The 12,802-nt window shown below is 32.1% G+C and overlaps 2 protein-coding genes across 2 annotated transcripts; both read left to right on the top strand.

The window, feature by feature from the left end:
- Window positions 1-485: 485 nt before the first annotated feature.
- On the top strand, window positions 486-4,070 carry LOC127806144 (sinalpyl alcohol oxidase Nec3-like). Its single transcript, XM_052343231.1, has 4 exons — window positions 486-774; window positions 1,891-2,550; window positions 2,826-3,669; window positions 3,738-4,070. The coding sequence occupies exons 1-4, from the start codon at window positions 678-680 to the stop codon at window positions 3,775-3,777; spliced, it is 1,641 nt and encodes a 546-aa protein (XP_052199191.1). The 5' UTR covers window positions 486-677; the 3' UTR covers window positions 3,778-4,070.
- Window positions 4,071-9,331: 5,261 nt separating this feature from the next.
- On the top strand, window positions 9,332-12,539 carry LOC127806146 (sinalpyl alcohol oxidase Nec3-like). The gene is made up of 3 exons (XM_052343233.1): window positions 9,332-10,254; window positions 11,444-12,287; window positions 12,391-12,539. The coding sequence occupies exons 1-3, from the start codon at window positions 9,552-9,554 to the stop codon at window positions 12,431-12,433; spliced, it is 1,590 nt and encodes a 529-aa protein (XP_052199193.1). The 5' UTR covers window positions 9,332-9,551; the 3' UTR covers window positions 12,434-12,539.
- Window positions 12,540-12,802: the final 263 nt, after the last annotated feature.

Raw genomic sequence — 12,802 nt, 5'->3', positions numbered from 1 at the left:
AGTTTTAGCTGTCCAAATCAATTTGTACACATTGTTAAATGGCCAGATATTAATTAATGTTCTTAAAAGAAATTAATTTTAAGAACATTAATTGCTTACGAATCTCATCCCAATTGCTTGTATTACCCAAATACCTCTACCTTATCATTTTTCAGTTTCAATCCACCGCGTTGACCTTATGCAATTGCATTATTATGTTAATCTGGTACGTACTATAACTCACTATTATTTTGTCATATATCCATAATCTGAATACATACATGACAATTAACGAAGATAAATTATATTTTAAATTTTAAATTTATCAAAAATCAGTACGATAAATAGAAAGACTTCTACGAAATGAACTGATATTTTCTCATTGCGAAGGCTACTAGAATTCAAGTGTCAAAGTCATAATCAAGATGTTTGCCACATCTTATTTGAATATAACATAACAAATAAGCAGACAACTTTGGAGGGCCGGGGCCAGTGCGGTCAATTGTTTTATCCTGTTCATATCTGCGGCTCCTCATCTTCTTTTGTGTGCAGATGTATCTATAAATAGAGCCACGCGCATGCAGATTAGAGAGATTATACACACAAACTGGTTTGGTTCCTCTAAACAGAGTAGTACTAATCTTACACATTCATCTTTCATTCTTTAATTTTCTATTCGAAGTTGTTGAAGAAGAAAGATGCAGAAGCCAGCGCTTTTCGCCATCTTTTTTGTCTTCATCTTCTTCATTGTTCCTCAACCCAGAATTTCTTTGGCTTCTGAATCCCATAACCAAGGCTAGTATTCTTATCTTTTTATTTTCCTTTTTCTTGTAAGTTAATTTACCTTTCTGTCACTTTATTTTTGAATAGTTAGTGCAAGCTTGCGCTCTTTTACGGGTAGAAAAGGAAAAGAAATGGAATGACGTTTAAGGGACAAGTTTTTACTTTTCATCTGGATGCATTAAAGCATATTGAGAAGAAAATGATCATGATTGTAGGTTAAAACTTATTTCCAATTCTTCCCGCAGTAACAAAATAGCTATATATATAGTTTTATCTCTATCTTCTGCATTCCAATTTATCAATAATTTATGTTTTTTTTTTATAGAAGAAATCAATTAAGAGGTTATATCAATTTAGTGTTTAATTCCACAAGTTCCCAATTTGGCAAAGTTGTGTAAAATTCAATTCCTGTATCCACGTACACGATCACTGATAAATTTGAAATTTTTTGAAGTTTATGTTTAATACATCATATTGAAGTGTACATTGCTGTCGTCACAACTAGGATTTTGCCTTTGGTAAATGAATAATTGATGATGACACTGGGTCACGTAAACATAAAAGCAAGAGATGCAACTTTAATAAAATAATAAAAAATCATAATTACTGTAATTTGATTAATTTGATTCGTTTTTTTTACTTCCAACTTGGCTTATTTTAATTCTATATATATTTTTAAATCGATTGACATAGTCGAATCCAATCATTGTTAGACTTTTAACTTTCATGAGGTTAAAAGGTTAAATCTATTATTTTTTTGTCTAGATGATTTTCCTTTTGTTTTTCACTTTAGTAATATTAGAATAAGTTTAATTTATAGATCTTAATATTTTTTATTGCTACAAAAAAAATTTAATTTAATTTTTTTGTATAATTAATTTTTTAGACTTTGAAATTGAGACCCATTTGATCGATCCAATCTAGCTTAAGTTTAATTGGGGTAAGCTTTATAAATGAGCCGTTTTCAAATCAAAAATTTAAATTTAATCGTGCATGATTAATTTGGCGTTGAGTTCATATAAAATTGACCAAATAAACTCACATGCATTGCTAATACTTAATGCTACATAAGGAGTATTTTTCTAACATCAATAAAAGTCTTATCAATTCTTATCTTGCACTCTGCAGATCAAGATTACTTGAAGTTTGTTAATGATGCAACTAAATTTCCTTCAAAACAGTACTATGATTACATAGTAGTTGGCGGAGGGGCAGTTGGTTGTCCTCTAGCTGCCACTCTATCAAAAAGCCATTCTGTTCTACTACTTGAAAGGGGTAGCTCACCATATGAAAGACCAGAAGTCTTACTCGAAGCGAATCTTATGACTAACATCTTAGAAGCAAATGACAAAGACTCACCTGCTCAAGCTTTCACATCTGAAGATGGCATTCCAAATGTAAGAGGAAGGATTCTTGGTGGGGGAACCATGTTAAATTTTGGCTTCTACTCGAGAGCCGACCCATACTTCTATGCAAAATCTGGCATCGAGTGGGACATGAAACTTGTCAACGAGTCGTATAAATGGGTTGAAGAGACTATTGTCTCCAAACCCATTCTTGGAACATGGCAATCTTCAGTGAAAGAAGCACTTCTAGAAGCAGGTAATGGCCCTGACAATGGATTTACCTTTGATCACATTATAGGAACCAAGATTGGAGGATCAATCTTCGATGGGAATGGGCGACGCCATGGTGCAGTTGAGCTCTTGAACAAAGCTGTATCAAAGAACATTCGAGTGGCCATTCATGCCACAGTTGAGAGGGTGATTTTCTCCTCAAATTCATCAGGTACTTATATAGCATTTTTGGCAAAAAAATTATTATTTTGTATACATTAATCCCCACCTAGTTATATTTATACACACGCACATATATATATATATATATTTGGTAGTTTGAGATAATTTTCTATAAAAATTTCACAAAACAATTCATTAATAAAAGTTATTTAATAAGAATGCCAAAAAACAGTTGCTTCTAAGAGAGACTATAACAACGACAAATCTAATGTTTTTTTGCTTGCGCAAGTACTAATTTTTGTTTGGTGCTATGTTTTACACAAGGCTTGTCAGCTGTTGGAGTCATCTATACCGACTCAAAGGGTAAGCTACATCGAGCCATGCTAAAACCCAAAGGAGAAGTAATTTTAAGCGCTGGAACTCTTGGTAGCCCTCAACTTTTGTTGCTAAGTGGAGTTGGTCCAAAGTCATATCTATCATCCTTGAGCATTCCCATAGTGAAGCACCATCCCATGGTTGGCCAATTTTTAGCTGATAATCCTCGTTTTGATATTAATATATCTCCTCCATTTCAAGTAGAGGATTCAGGAATTGCAATTGCAGGAATAACAGAAGATTACTATATTGAAGCCGCGTCAGGTTCTTATCCTTTCGATTCTCCAGTAAACTTCATCCTCTTCCCAAACCCATCTCCTCCCGCGAACTTCACTGTATTATCTATTGTTGAAAAACTATCAAGGCCTCTCTCAACGGGTTCACTTCGTCTAGCGTCATCCACAAATGTGAGAAGAACCCCAAAGGTTCGCTTCAATTACTTGTCAAACCCAACAGACTTGGCAAATTGTGTGTTAGGAACAAAAAATCTTGACAGGTTAATAAACTCCAAAGCCATGGAGACGTACAAGTTTCAGGGCCAGAATGGAACTAAAGAATTTAAATTTGTTGGGCTATCTTTGCCAGAAAACAAAACTGATGATGTAGCATTTGAAACATTTTGTCACAAAATGCTAACGTCCATGTACCACTACCATGGTGGTTGTGTGGTTGGGAAGGTCGTTGATCCTCGTTTTAGGGTTTTGGGAATTGATGCATTACGAGTTCTTGATGGATCCACCTTCACATCGACCCCAGGAACCAATCCTCAGGCTACTCTCATGATGCTCGGCCGGTAATTATCTTTCCTCCTATGTCTAACTTGTATTTTTCTCTTGTCTTAATATGTGTGGTTTTGTGTAGGTATGTTGGCCTGAGAATGCAGGAAGAAAGAAAGCCATAATTGGGGAGAAGTTTGAATATCAACCCTCTACCACTTCAATTAGTTTCTTCATTCAATAAAGAGCTTTAAATTAGAAGTCTGAAATTAGTGTATTTGACCCACCCTCGTGACAAGCATGAGATGGTTGGCAGGTTTCGACCGTTTCATGTCCATTAATAACTGGACATTTCTTATTATTTTATATGCTAGCTCTAAAATAAGTGTATTTAATACATGTACCCTGTGATTAAATTTATTATTGGTTCTCAATTGTTTCACAGAACATTTGTAATAAAATAATCTTTTATGCTAAATGTAGGAATTTTTTTAGATGTCTTATCATTTGTTAGAGCATTTTGATGATTTTAAATATAGGTAAAAGGTTATTTTGATATCTGAATTTATAATTTCCATTACAAAAAATTCGTGATTTAGCGACAGTCTTTTAGCGATGAAAATTTTCGTCGCTATATTGCGACGAAACAATGACGGAATAGCAATGGATTTACATTATAAAACTAGCGACGAATTAGCTAGAGAAAATAGTGACGGAAAAATATTCCGTCGCTAAATTAGATTTTCAACGACAGAAATATCAATCCGTCTCTAAAATTAGAGACAAATTAATACTTCCATCGCTAAAATTTAAAAATAAAATAAAATTTTTTATTTAGTGACGAAAATAAATACTCCATGGTTAAATTGCGATGAAAAATTTATTCCATATCTGAATAAAAAATTTTATTTTATTTTTCTTTTAATTTTAAATTTCAGAGATAGAAATATTAATCCGTCTCTAAAATTAGAAATAGATTGGTATTTTCATCTCTAAAATTAGCGACGAATACATATTCCCATCACTAAAATCAAAAATAAAAAATAAAAAATTGATTTTTCCGACGAAATATTTAATCTGTCGCTAAATATAATTTTATTTTCAATTTTTATAAATATATTTTGATTATTATAAAAATAATTTTAATTTATTTAGCGACGAAATAGAAAGTCCGTAGCTAAGTGGTAAAATTAAAAAAAATTAATATAATATAAATTTATTTTAATATAAATGAGTTGAGATTTTTTTTTTTAAATCGAATAAAAATATGAATCAAATTATACATTAAAGTTGACATTTTATGTTCTTATAATGTGACACATATATGATCTTAATATAGTTGTATGCAAATAAATATAAATTAAATATAAAAAATATTTTAAAATTAAAAAAAATATATTAAATGTATAATAATTTACTATTAATTTTATACTTATTGTTTCTATTTTGAAACGATACGAATATACTTTGAGTTTTTGTAATAATATTTTGAATTAAGATTAAGGATATATATATCAAAATCAAGTTGTACATTTCTCTATATATTATATATCAAACATGATATTTATGATATATTTATTCATTTAATAATATATTTAGTATATTAAGATATTTTTTAAAAATTAGCTACAGAGGGCATTTTTGTGTTTGACGCCTTCGATTGCATTGCTTCTTTCTTTCTTTTCTTTTCTTTTTTTTCTTCTTAGTGGACTGCGTTTTCTTGTAATCTTCTATGCATTGCATTCTCATAAATTCATTTATAGAGATTAAAACTCATAAATATAAACATACCAAAACTAGCATAAGACCAAAAGAAACTAATCCCATACTAGAAATTAAGAATGAGCATAAATTAGAAGCATTTGGGATTGATGACAAGTAGAAGATATTCACACAAAATCATGTATGACAGGATGACTAAATTAATTTTTGCTTAGTCAGCATGTAAGCATACACCAAATCTACCAAACCCAAAAAAGCCTAGGATGCAAGGAACATAAGGGAACAAAAAGGGAAAATACAACCAGCATAAAGTCTAAGCAAAAACATCTAATATGAACCATAAGGAAAAGTAAACAACACGAGGAACTACATAACCACAAAAACTAGAGCTCAGCTAAGGAAGAACAAAACTAGTAGATTAGTGTCCGATGGTTGAGCTTTTACATTGAACAACCAGCTTCATCTTTGTTGTCACCTTCCTCGAATGTTTCACTCGAGTAATTAAGAGGCCAAGAGAGGAATTTGTGCCCGTGATAAAAGCGATCTTCAAAGGTCAAGATGAGGGAGGGGTAATAGATCCTCTTCCCTAGATTTTAGGTTTGAAAAGACAATATGAAACTGGATTTTAGGTGTCAAAATCCTAAGAAGATTGTGCAGACAAATGCTGTTAAAACTGTGTAAACTAATTTTTTTAAAATAGTTAGCAATGTAATTAACTAGTCTGCTACCAAATGTTTGTTATTGAAGTTAGTTACAATTGTTCAATCAGTTACAAAAACAATATAAAAGCTAAGATCTATTCTCGTGTAATTAGTTTTAGTTTTAGTTCTCACTTCACAATTAGAACAATGATAGTTCTTTCTTCTCAACTCTCTGTTCTTATTTGAGTCGTCTTATTATTATCTTCACAAAGTTGAGCGCACACAATAAGCAGGGGGATGAGGAAGAAGAAGACCATGGAAGTAGGAAGCCGACGATGGCTGACAGGAGAGAGAAGGGACAAAACAAAAGGGATCAAGCAAGAAAAAGTGTTGCGGATAGCTATGAAGGGATCAAAGCAAGGGGTAGTAATAGGAAAATGGCCTTGAGAGGAAGGAGATGATAAGAAGGAGAAGGCTGATGACGGCTATGAAATAAATAATTCCTGACCTTTCACCTAGCTAGGGTTTGGCGCTAGAGAGATCTTGATTCAACATTAAATACATAACCAATCAAATTACTTAGCAGAAAAAATAAAACTAACAAAATAAATAAATAAACGACTTTGTCTGAACAATGAATACATCTATTAATATAGACTAAGTTTATTACCAAAAACATACCAAAGTTTGACTAGTATATTAATTCTGTTGGGCTGGTTTCCTCTTTTGTGGAGATGAACTATTAATTTTTACTTAATCATTAATTAGGTAAAGTAAAATCCATATAAGTTAAACTTATATGAAAGATTTAGAGGAATTTTTTTTCTAAACAATATCAAGTATAAAAGGGTTTAAAACCCTTCTAATGTGGCTTCGGTACATAAGAAAAAGGGCAGGAGAAAAGTGCCGACATTGGAAAAAAGATGTGCAATCAAATTTTGATCAAGACATTGTTTGGGGTTCGATCCGTGGTTTGATTTTGCTGAAATTTAGTCAACGTGTTCACAACACACAGCTCTACAATCTGAATGATGAAGATTAGTTTTAGAGCTCTCTATTAATAGGTTTTTGCAATAGTTGTTGTTGCAGTCCAATTTTGATCAAGAGGCCGTTTGAGATTTGATTAGTTGTCAGATTTGGTTGAAATTTGTCAACTTGCTCACAACGAACGGTTCTACAATCTGAACAGTGGAGATCAGTTTTGTATTTCTCCTTTTTATAGGTTTTTACAATAGTTTTTGACTTTGTTTATTTAGTGAGATCTCTCATATTTCTTATTGTAGTTATTTAGTTTCAAGAGTGTTTTATTTTTGAAAATATATTATTATGTACCTCTAGTTACAATTAGAGAAGACTTTTATGTATTCTTATTTTTTGTTTGATAGTGAAAGTTTTGGGTAAATTTCGATCGCGTGATTTTTATTTCTCATATTGAGGGAGTTTTTTACGTAAAATTTTAGTGTCCTTGTGATTGAATGATTACTATATTTATTTCATATTACGTAAAATGACGATTGTTTTTTTTTTTAATTCAACGGGATTTACCCAAAAACTGCTATAAAATCAGGTTCATTTAATGTAAAATCAAAAGTAACAGAAAAATGTTAAACTTTTTAAATTTGCTCGAAATCTATAGGATATGTCATTGATAGTTTTAATCGAAGGACACCATTCCTTTGGATCAATTCCGAATATGTTTGAAAAATGACTGTTTTGCATTTGGTCTTAGTTTTGACTTCGCATAATCCTAAGTTCATCCACCTAACCAAAATTTTTTTTATTTCAATCCTATTATTACTCCCACATTACTCGTTCTCTATAACAAACAACGTACAAATTACCTGTTGAACTTACTTAATTACGTACACCGTTGTCCAAAATTCATGTCATTAATTAGTAATTAAGAAATAACTGAATGAGTTAGCTAAAGCTGTTAGCCAAGAGAGTATGTCTTTTATTTATTATCTAAATTTACTCTTTTTTATTTGTAAAATAATATTCATTTTTATTTAAAAATTCTAAATTTATTTATTTATCATATTCATTGGAAAATATTATAAGCATTTTAGGATCTATTCATTTGAACGTAAAATAATTGTTTTGGGTTATTTCAAAAATATATTTTCAAAGTAAAACAATCCTTTATGTAGTTTTTTTCATGTTGACGATGGTTTAAAAAAATTATGTATTTAATTTTTTATATCTGATATACAATATTGTTTGCTTAATATATTATTTTTAATTTTTCTGTACCTTCCTCGTCCAACTTCTCGTCCAACTTCTGCCGTTGGCAGAGAGCTGAGACTTTCCCTCTTCTACTTGTTATTCTTTTTCTTTTCTTTTCATCTTAAAGCTTCACAATTTAACTAACCACCATAACTAGATACCTTCAATTTAATTAAACACGTGAAATAAGAAAAGAGTTTAATAAAGAATGTTTTGTTGGGAAAATTAGATAGAGATTTGATAAATTGTGAAATTTTCTTAAAATTACTTTTTCCCACCATGTAATAGAATACAAATAAAAATATAAGAGACAAAAGTTTAATGTAAAAAACTCTCCAATATTAAGAAAAAAAACAACGGGACAAGCTCTGAAAAATATTCTATTATAATAAAGATAATTACAAAATATCATCACACATTCTACTCTCTTTTAAGTTATACAAGAATATAGTGGCACACTCTCAGGCATAATTAGACTAGATCCCAATACTTCAATATGTAAAAACCTCTTGCTACAATTTTGATGAATGCCTAATTTAGGCTAGATCACAATAATTCTCTCCTTCCAACCTATGAATAATGAGAATAATGATGAAAATAATTAAACGGAGTCCATGCCAGTTAATTTAGACTGTACCTTACTCGTTCTACTTCTGTCCTTGGCAGAGAGCTGAGACTTCCCTCTTCTTCTTGTTATTCTTCTTTTCTTTCCATCTTAAATCTTTACAATTTAACTAACAACCCTAACTAGATACCTCCAGTTTAATTAAACACGTGAAATAAGAAAAGAGTGTAATAAAGAATGTTTGGCGAGAGAAATTAAGATTACCCTTTGACCACGCAATATACACTGTAACAAACAAGAACTTTATTCTTTACATGGGCCAGAACCACACCAGTGGGTGATCAACTCCTTTATCTTCCTCATAGCAATGGCTCTCATCTTCTTCTCATTATGTGTATAAATAAACTACATGCAAGCCCATCAGGAAATCATATACAAAGATTGGTTCCTCTTAAATAGAACAATAATTTTACAAAAATATATATCCCATAATTAATATTTCATTCCTTTCTAATTATCGAGGCTGTTGAAGAAGGAAGAAAGATGCAGAAACCGGAGCTTTTCGCCATATTTTTTGTCTTCATCTTCCTCATTGTACCTCAACCCAGAATTTCTTTGGCTGCTGATCAATCCGATCAACAAGGCTCGTATGCTTATATATATTCATTAATTTTCTTTTTTTCTCTTTTGGCTAAGTAAAATTCTCCTATTTTCTTTATTTAATTTCTCCCGGTAACGTCAGTTATAATTTCGTCATCTTTCTTTTACATGTCCCAATTTCTCAATAATTTATGTTTGATACACCATGTCATGTGGTGATTGTTTCTTCATTATCTTGCATTGTGCAGATCAGGATTATCTGAAGTTCGTAAGGGATGCCAACGAATTTCCTTCAATAGAGTTTTATGATTATATAGTAGTTGGCGGAGGGACAGTTGGTTGTCCTCTCGCCACCACTCTTTCAACAAACCATTCTGTTCTACTTTTAGAAAGGGGTAGTTCGCCTCGTGAAAGGCCAGAAGTCTTACTCCAGGAAAATCTCATCAATAATATTTTAGAAGCAGATGATAAAGACTCACCTGCCCAACCTTTCACATCTGAAGATGGTGTTCCAAATGTAAGAGGAAGAATCCTAGGTGGGGGAACTATGATAAACTTCGGTTTTTACTCAAGAGCTGACCCGTACTTCTACACAAATTCTGGCATCGAATGGGACATGAAGCTTGTCAACGAGTCCTATAAATGGGTTGAAGAGACAATTGTCTCCAAACCCATTGTTGGAACATGGCAATCTTCAGTGAAAGAAGCACTTCTACAAGTAGGTAATGGCCCAGATAATGGATTTACGTTTGATCACATTATCGGAACCAAGATCGGAGGATCAACCTTCGATGGGAATGGGCGGCGACATGGTGCAGTTGAGCTTCTTAACAAAGCTCTATCAAACAATATTCAAGTGGCGATTCACGCCACAGTTGAGAGGGTGATTTTCTCCACAAATTCACGAGGTAATATATATAGCATTTTTGCTTAAAGCTTAATAATTACTCCTCCCCTTAATAATTAAAAATTATAGCATTTAATTTTTTATATGCAAAACGTTAAAATTTGATATTTCAATTATAAGAAATTATTGTTTTAAGTGCTTACTGTGACAAAATATTAGTGTGTATATGAACGCACTCATTTCAATAAATGACACGCTACTTGAATGACCAATTAACAATATTTGAATAGGTTTACTAGTTTGTTATGCTTGCTCAACAATTAAAGAAAATAGCATTTAATCTCTAACATACAAAAATATTAAAATTTCGTATCTTAACTATTAAAAATTATTATTTTAAGTTTTTATCTTGATTGAGAGTAAACAAAAAGTTATTATTTACACCACGTAGAACATAAATATAGAAAAGATAAAGTATCATGTCATAAAAATGTAATGTTAGCGAGACACATTTGATTAAAATTTATTTTGATAGGAGAAAAGACAAAATTACCCATAACTTAAAAAAATCTTAAATTCTAAACATCTAAATCTCTGAATTACTAACTCAAAAAACTCTATCTTTTTCTATTCTCAATTACAAAATATAATAGAACTAATTTCCATAATTTCTCTTTATTGAATTCGGTTATATTGTTCTCTTACTCTCTTATTTATATTCTCTTTTATGTCTCAAGGTAAGGATTTAAAACAACAATTTTTAATAGCTAAGATTCAAAATCTTGATGTTTTTGTAAATTAGGGAGCAAATGTTATATTTTTAATTATTGAGGGAGCATGACAAACTAGTCAACCTATTCAAATACTGTCAACTAGTAATCCATATGATGTATCACTCATAGAAATGAGCGTATTCATACACATGCTAACGTTCTTTACACGGTAAAGACATAAATCAATAATGTTTAATAGTTAAGGTATCGAATTTTGACGATTTGCACATCAAGGATTAAATGCTACATTTTTTTACTTATTGAGGGGGTATCATATGTATTATACCTTTGCTTAATTAACCATTGTTTTATGAGCATTAATCCCCACTTTGTTATAGTTTTTTTCATTTACTATTTTCAAAACTAGAAATAATGACCTGATGAATTCCACTTTGTTATAGTTTTTTTCATTAACCATTGTTTTATGATTGTATGATTATTGAAATTAATTTTGTTTGATGTTTTGTTTTATGTAAGCTGTTTCAGCTGTTGGAGTAATATATAGTGACTCAAAGGGTAAGTTACATCAAGCCATGCTAAAACCCAAAGGAGAAGTAATTTTGAGTGCGGGCACTCTTGGTAGCCCTCAGATTTTGCTGCTAAGTGGGGTTGGTCCAGTGCCATATCTATCATCCTTGAAGATTCCCATAGTGAAGCACCATCCTTCGGTTGGCCAATTTTTGGTAGATAATCCCCGTTTTAACGTTAACATTGCTCCTTCACTTGAAGTACAGGGTTCTGAAGTTTCAATTGTAGGTATAACAGAAGATCATTATATTGAAGCCGTATCAGGTTCTTACCCTTTCAATTCTCCCGTAAGCGTCATCCTCTTCCCAAACCCATCTCCTCCTGTGAACTTTACCGTACTATCTGTAATTCACAAACTCGCAAGGCCACTCTCATTAGGTTCACTTTCTCTAGCATCATCCACAAATGTGACGGCTACCCCAAAGGTTCGCTTCAACTACTTGTCCAATCCAACAGACTTGGCTAAGTGTGTGTTGGGAACAAAAAATCTTGACAAGGTGATGAGTTCCCAAGTAATGGAGAAGTACAAGTTTCCAGGACTAAACGACACCAAAGAATTTAAATTTGTGGGGCGATCTTTGCCGAATGACAAAGCTGATGATGCAGCTTTTGAAACATATTGTCGCAAAATGTTGACTACTATGTATCATTACCATGGGGGTTGTGTGGTGGGGAAGGTTGTGGATCCTCATTTTAGTGTTACTGGAATTGGTGCATTACGAATTGTTGATGGATCCACCTTTAATTCCTCGCCAGGGACCAATCCCCAAGCTACTCTCATGATGCTGGGCCGGTAATTATCTGAAGTTTGCTATTATTTCAGTTGTTTTATTTTGTACGTACTGGTTATATGTGACAAAATTGTTTGTTGTATTTGTTGGGTGGGTTTTGTGCAGCTATGTTGGCCTCAGGATTCTGGAAGAGAGAGAGTCTTCATAAGTGGGCATGCATGCAGAACTTGGAATTAATATTATGTCTCCTTCATTTCGCTTTGTTACTTGAATTCATACATTAATTAATAAAGAGTTTCAGGACTCGAGTTGGGGACAATTGTTTGGTGAGATCACCATCTATTTCTTTTTCTTTTTTTCCCCAAACCTACAAGCATTTCTCTCTCTCCCCCCCCCCCCCCCCCCCTTGAAATTAAAAATAAAAATGTTTAGAATATATATATATATATATCAATTGTTAGAATTGCAATCGAACCAAGTTGAGCTAAGTGAGGTAGTTTCTAAGCTCAAACTCAACCACTTGCTGACGAGCTCGAGCTCGAGTTTAGGCTCCCTAATAGGCTAAGGCTTGTTAAAA

This window comes from Diospyros lotus, chromosome 7, assembly GCF_014633365.1.
Source record: "Diospyros lotus cultivar Yz01 chromosome 7, ASM1463336v1, whole genome shotgun sequence".
NCBI classification, from domain to species: domain Eukaryota; kingdom Viridiplantae; phylum Streptophyta; class Magnoliopsida; order Ericales; family Ebenaceae; genus Diospyros; species Diospyros lotus.
The sequence above is the reverse complement of the archived record's forward strand: the minus strand, read 5'-3'. Positions and strand labels throughout refer to the sequence as shown.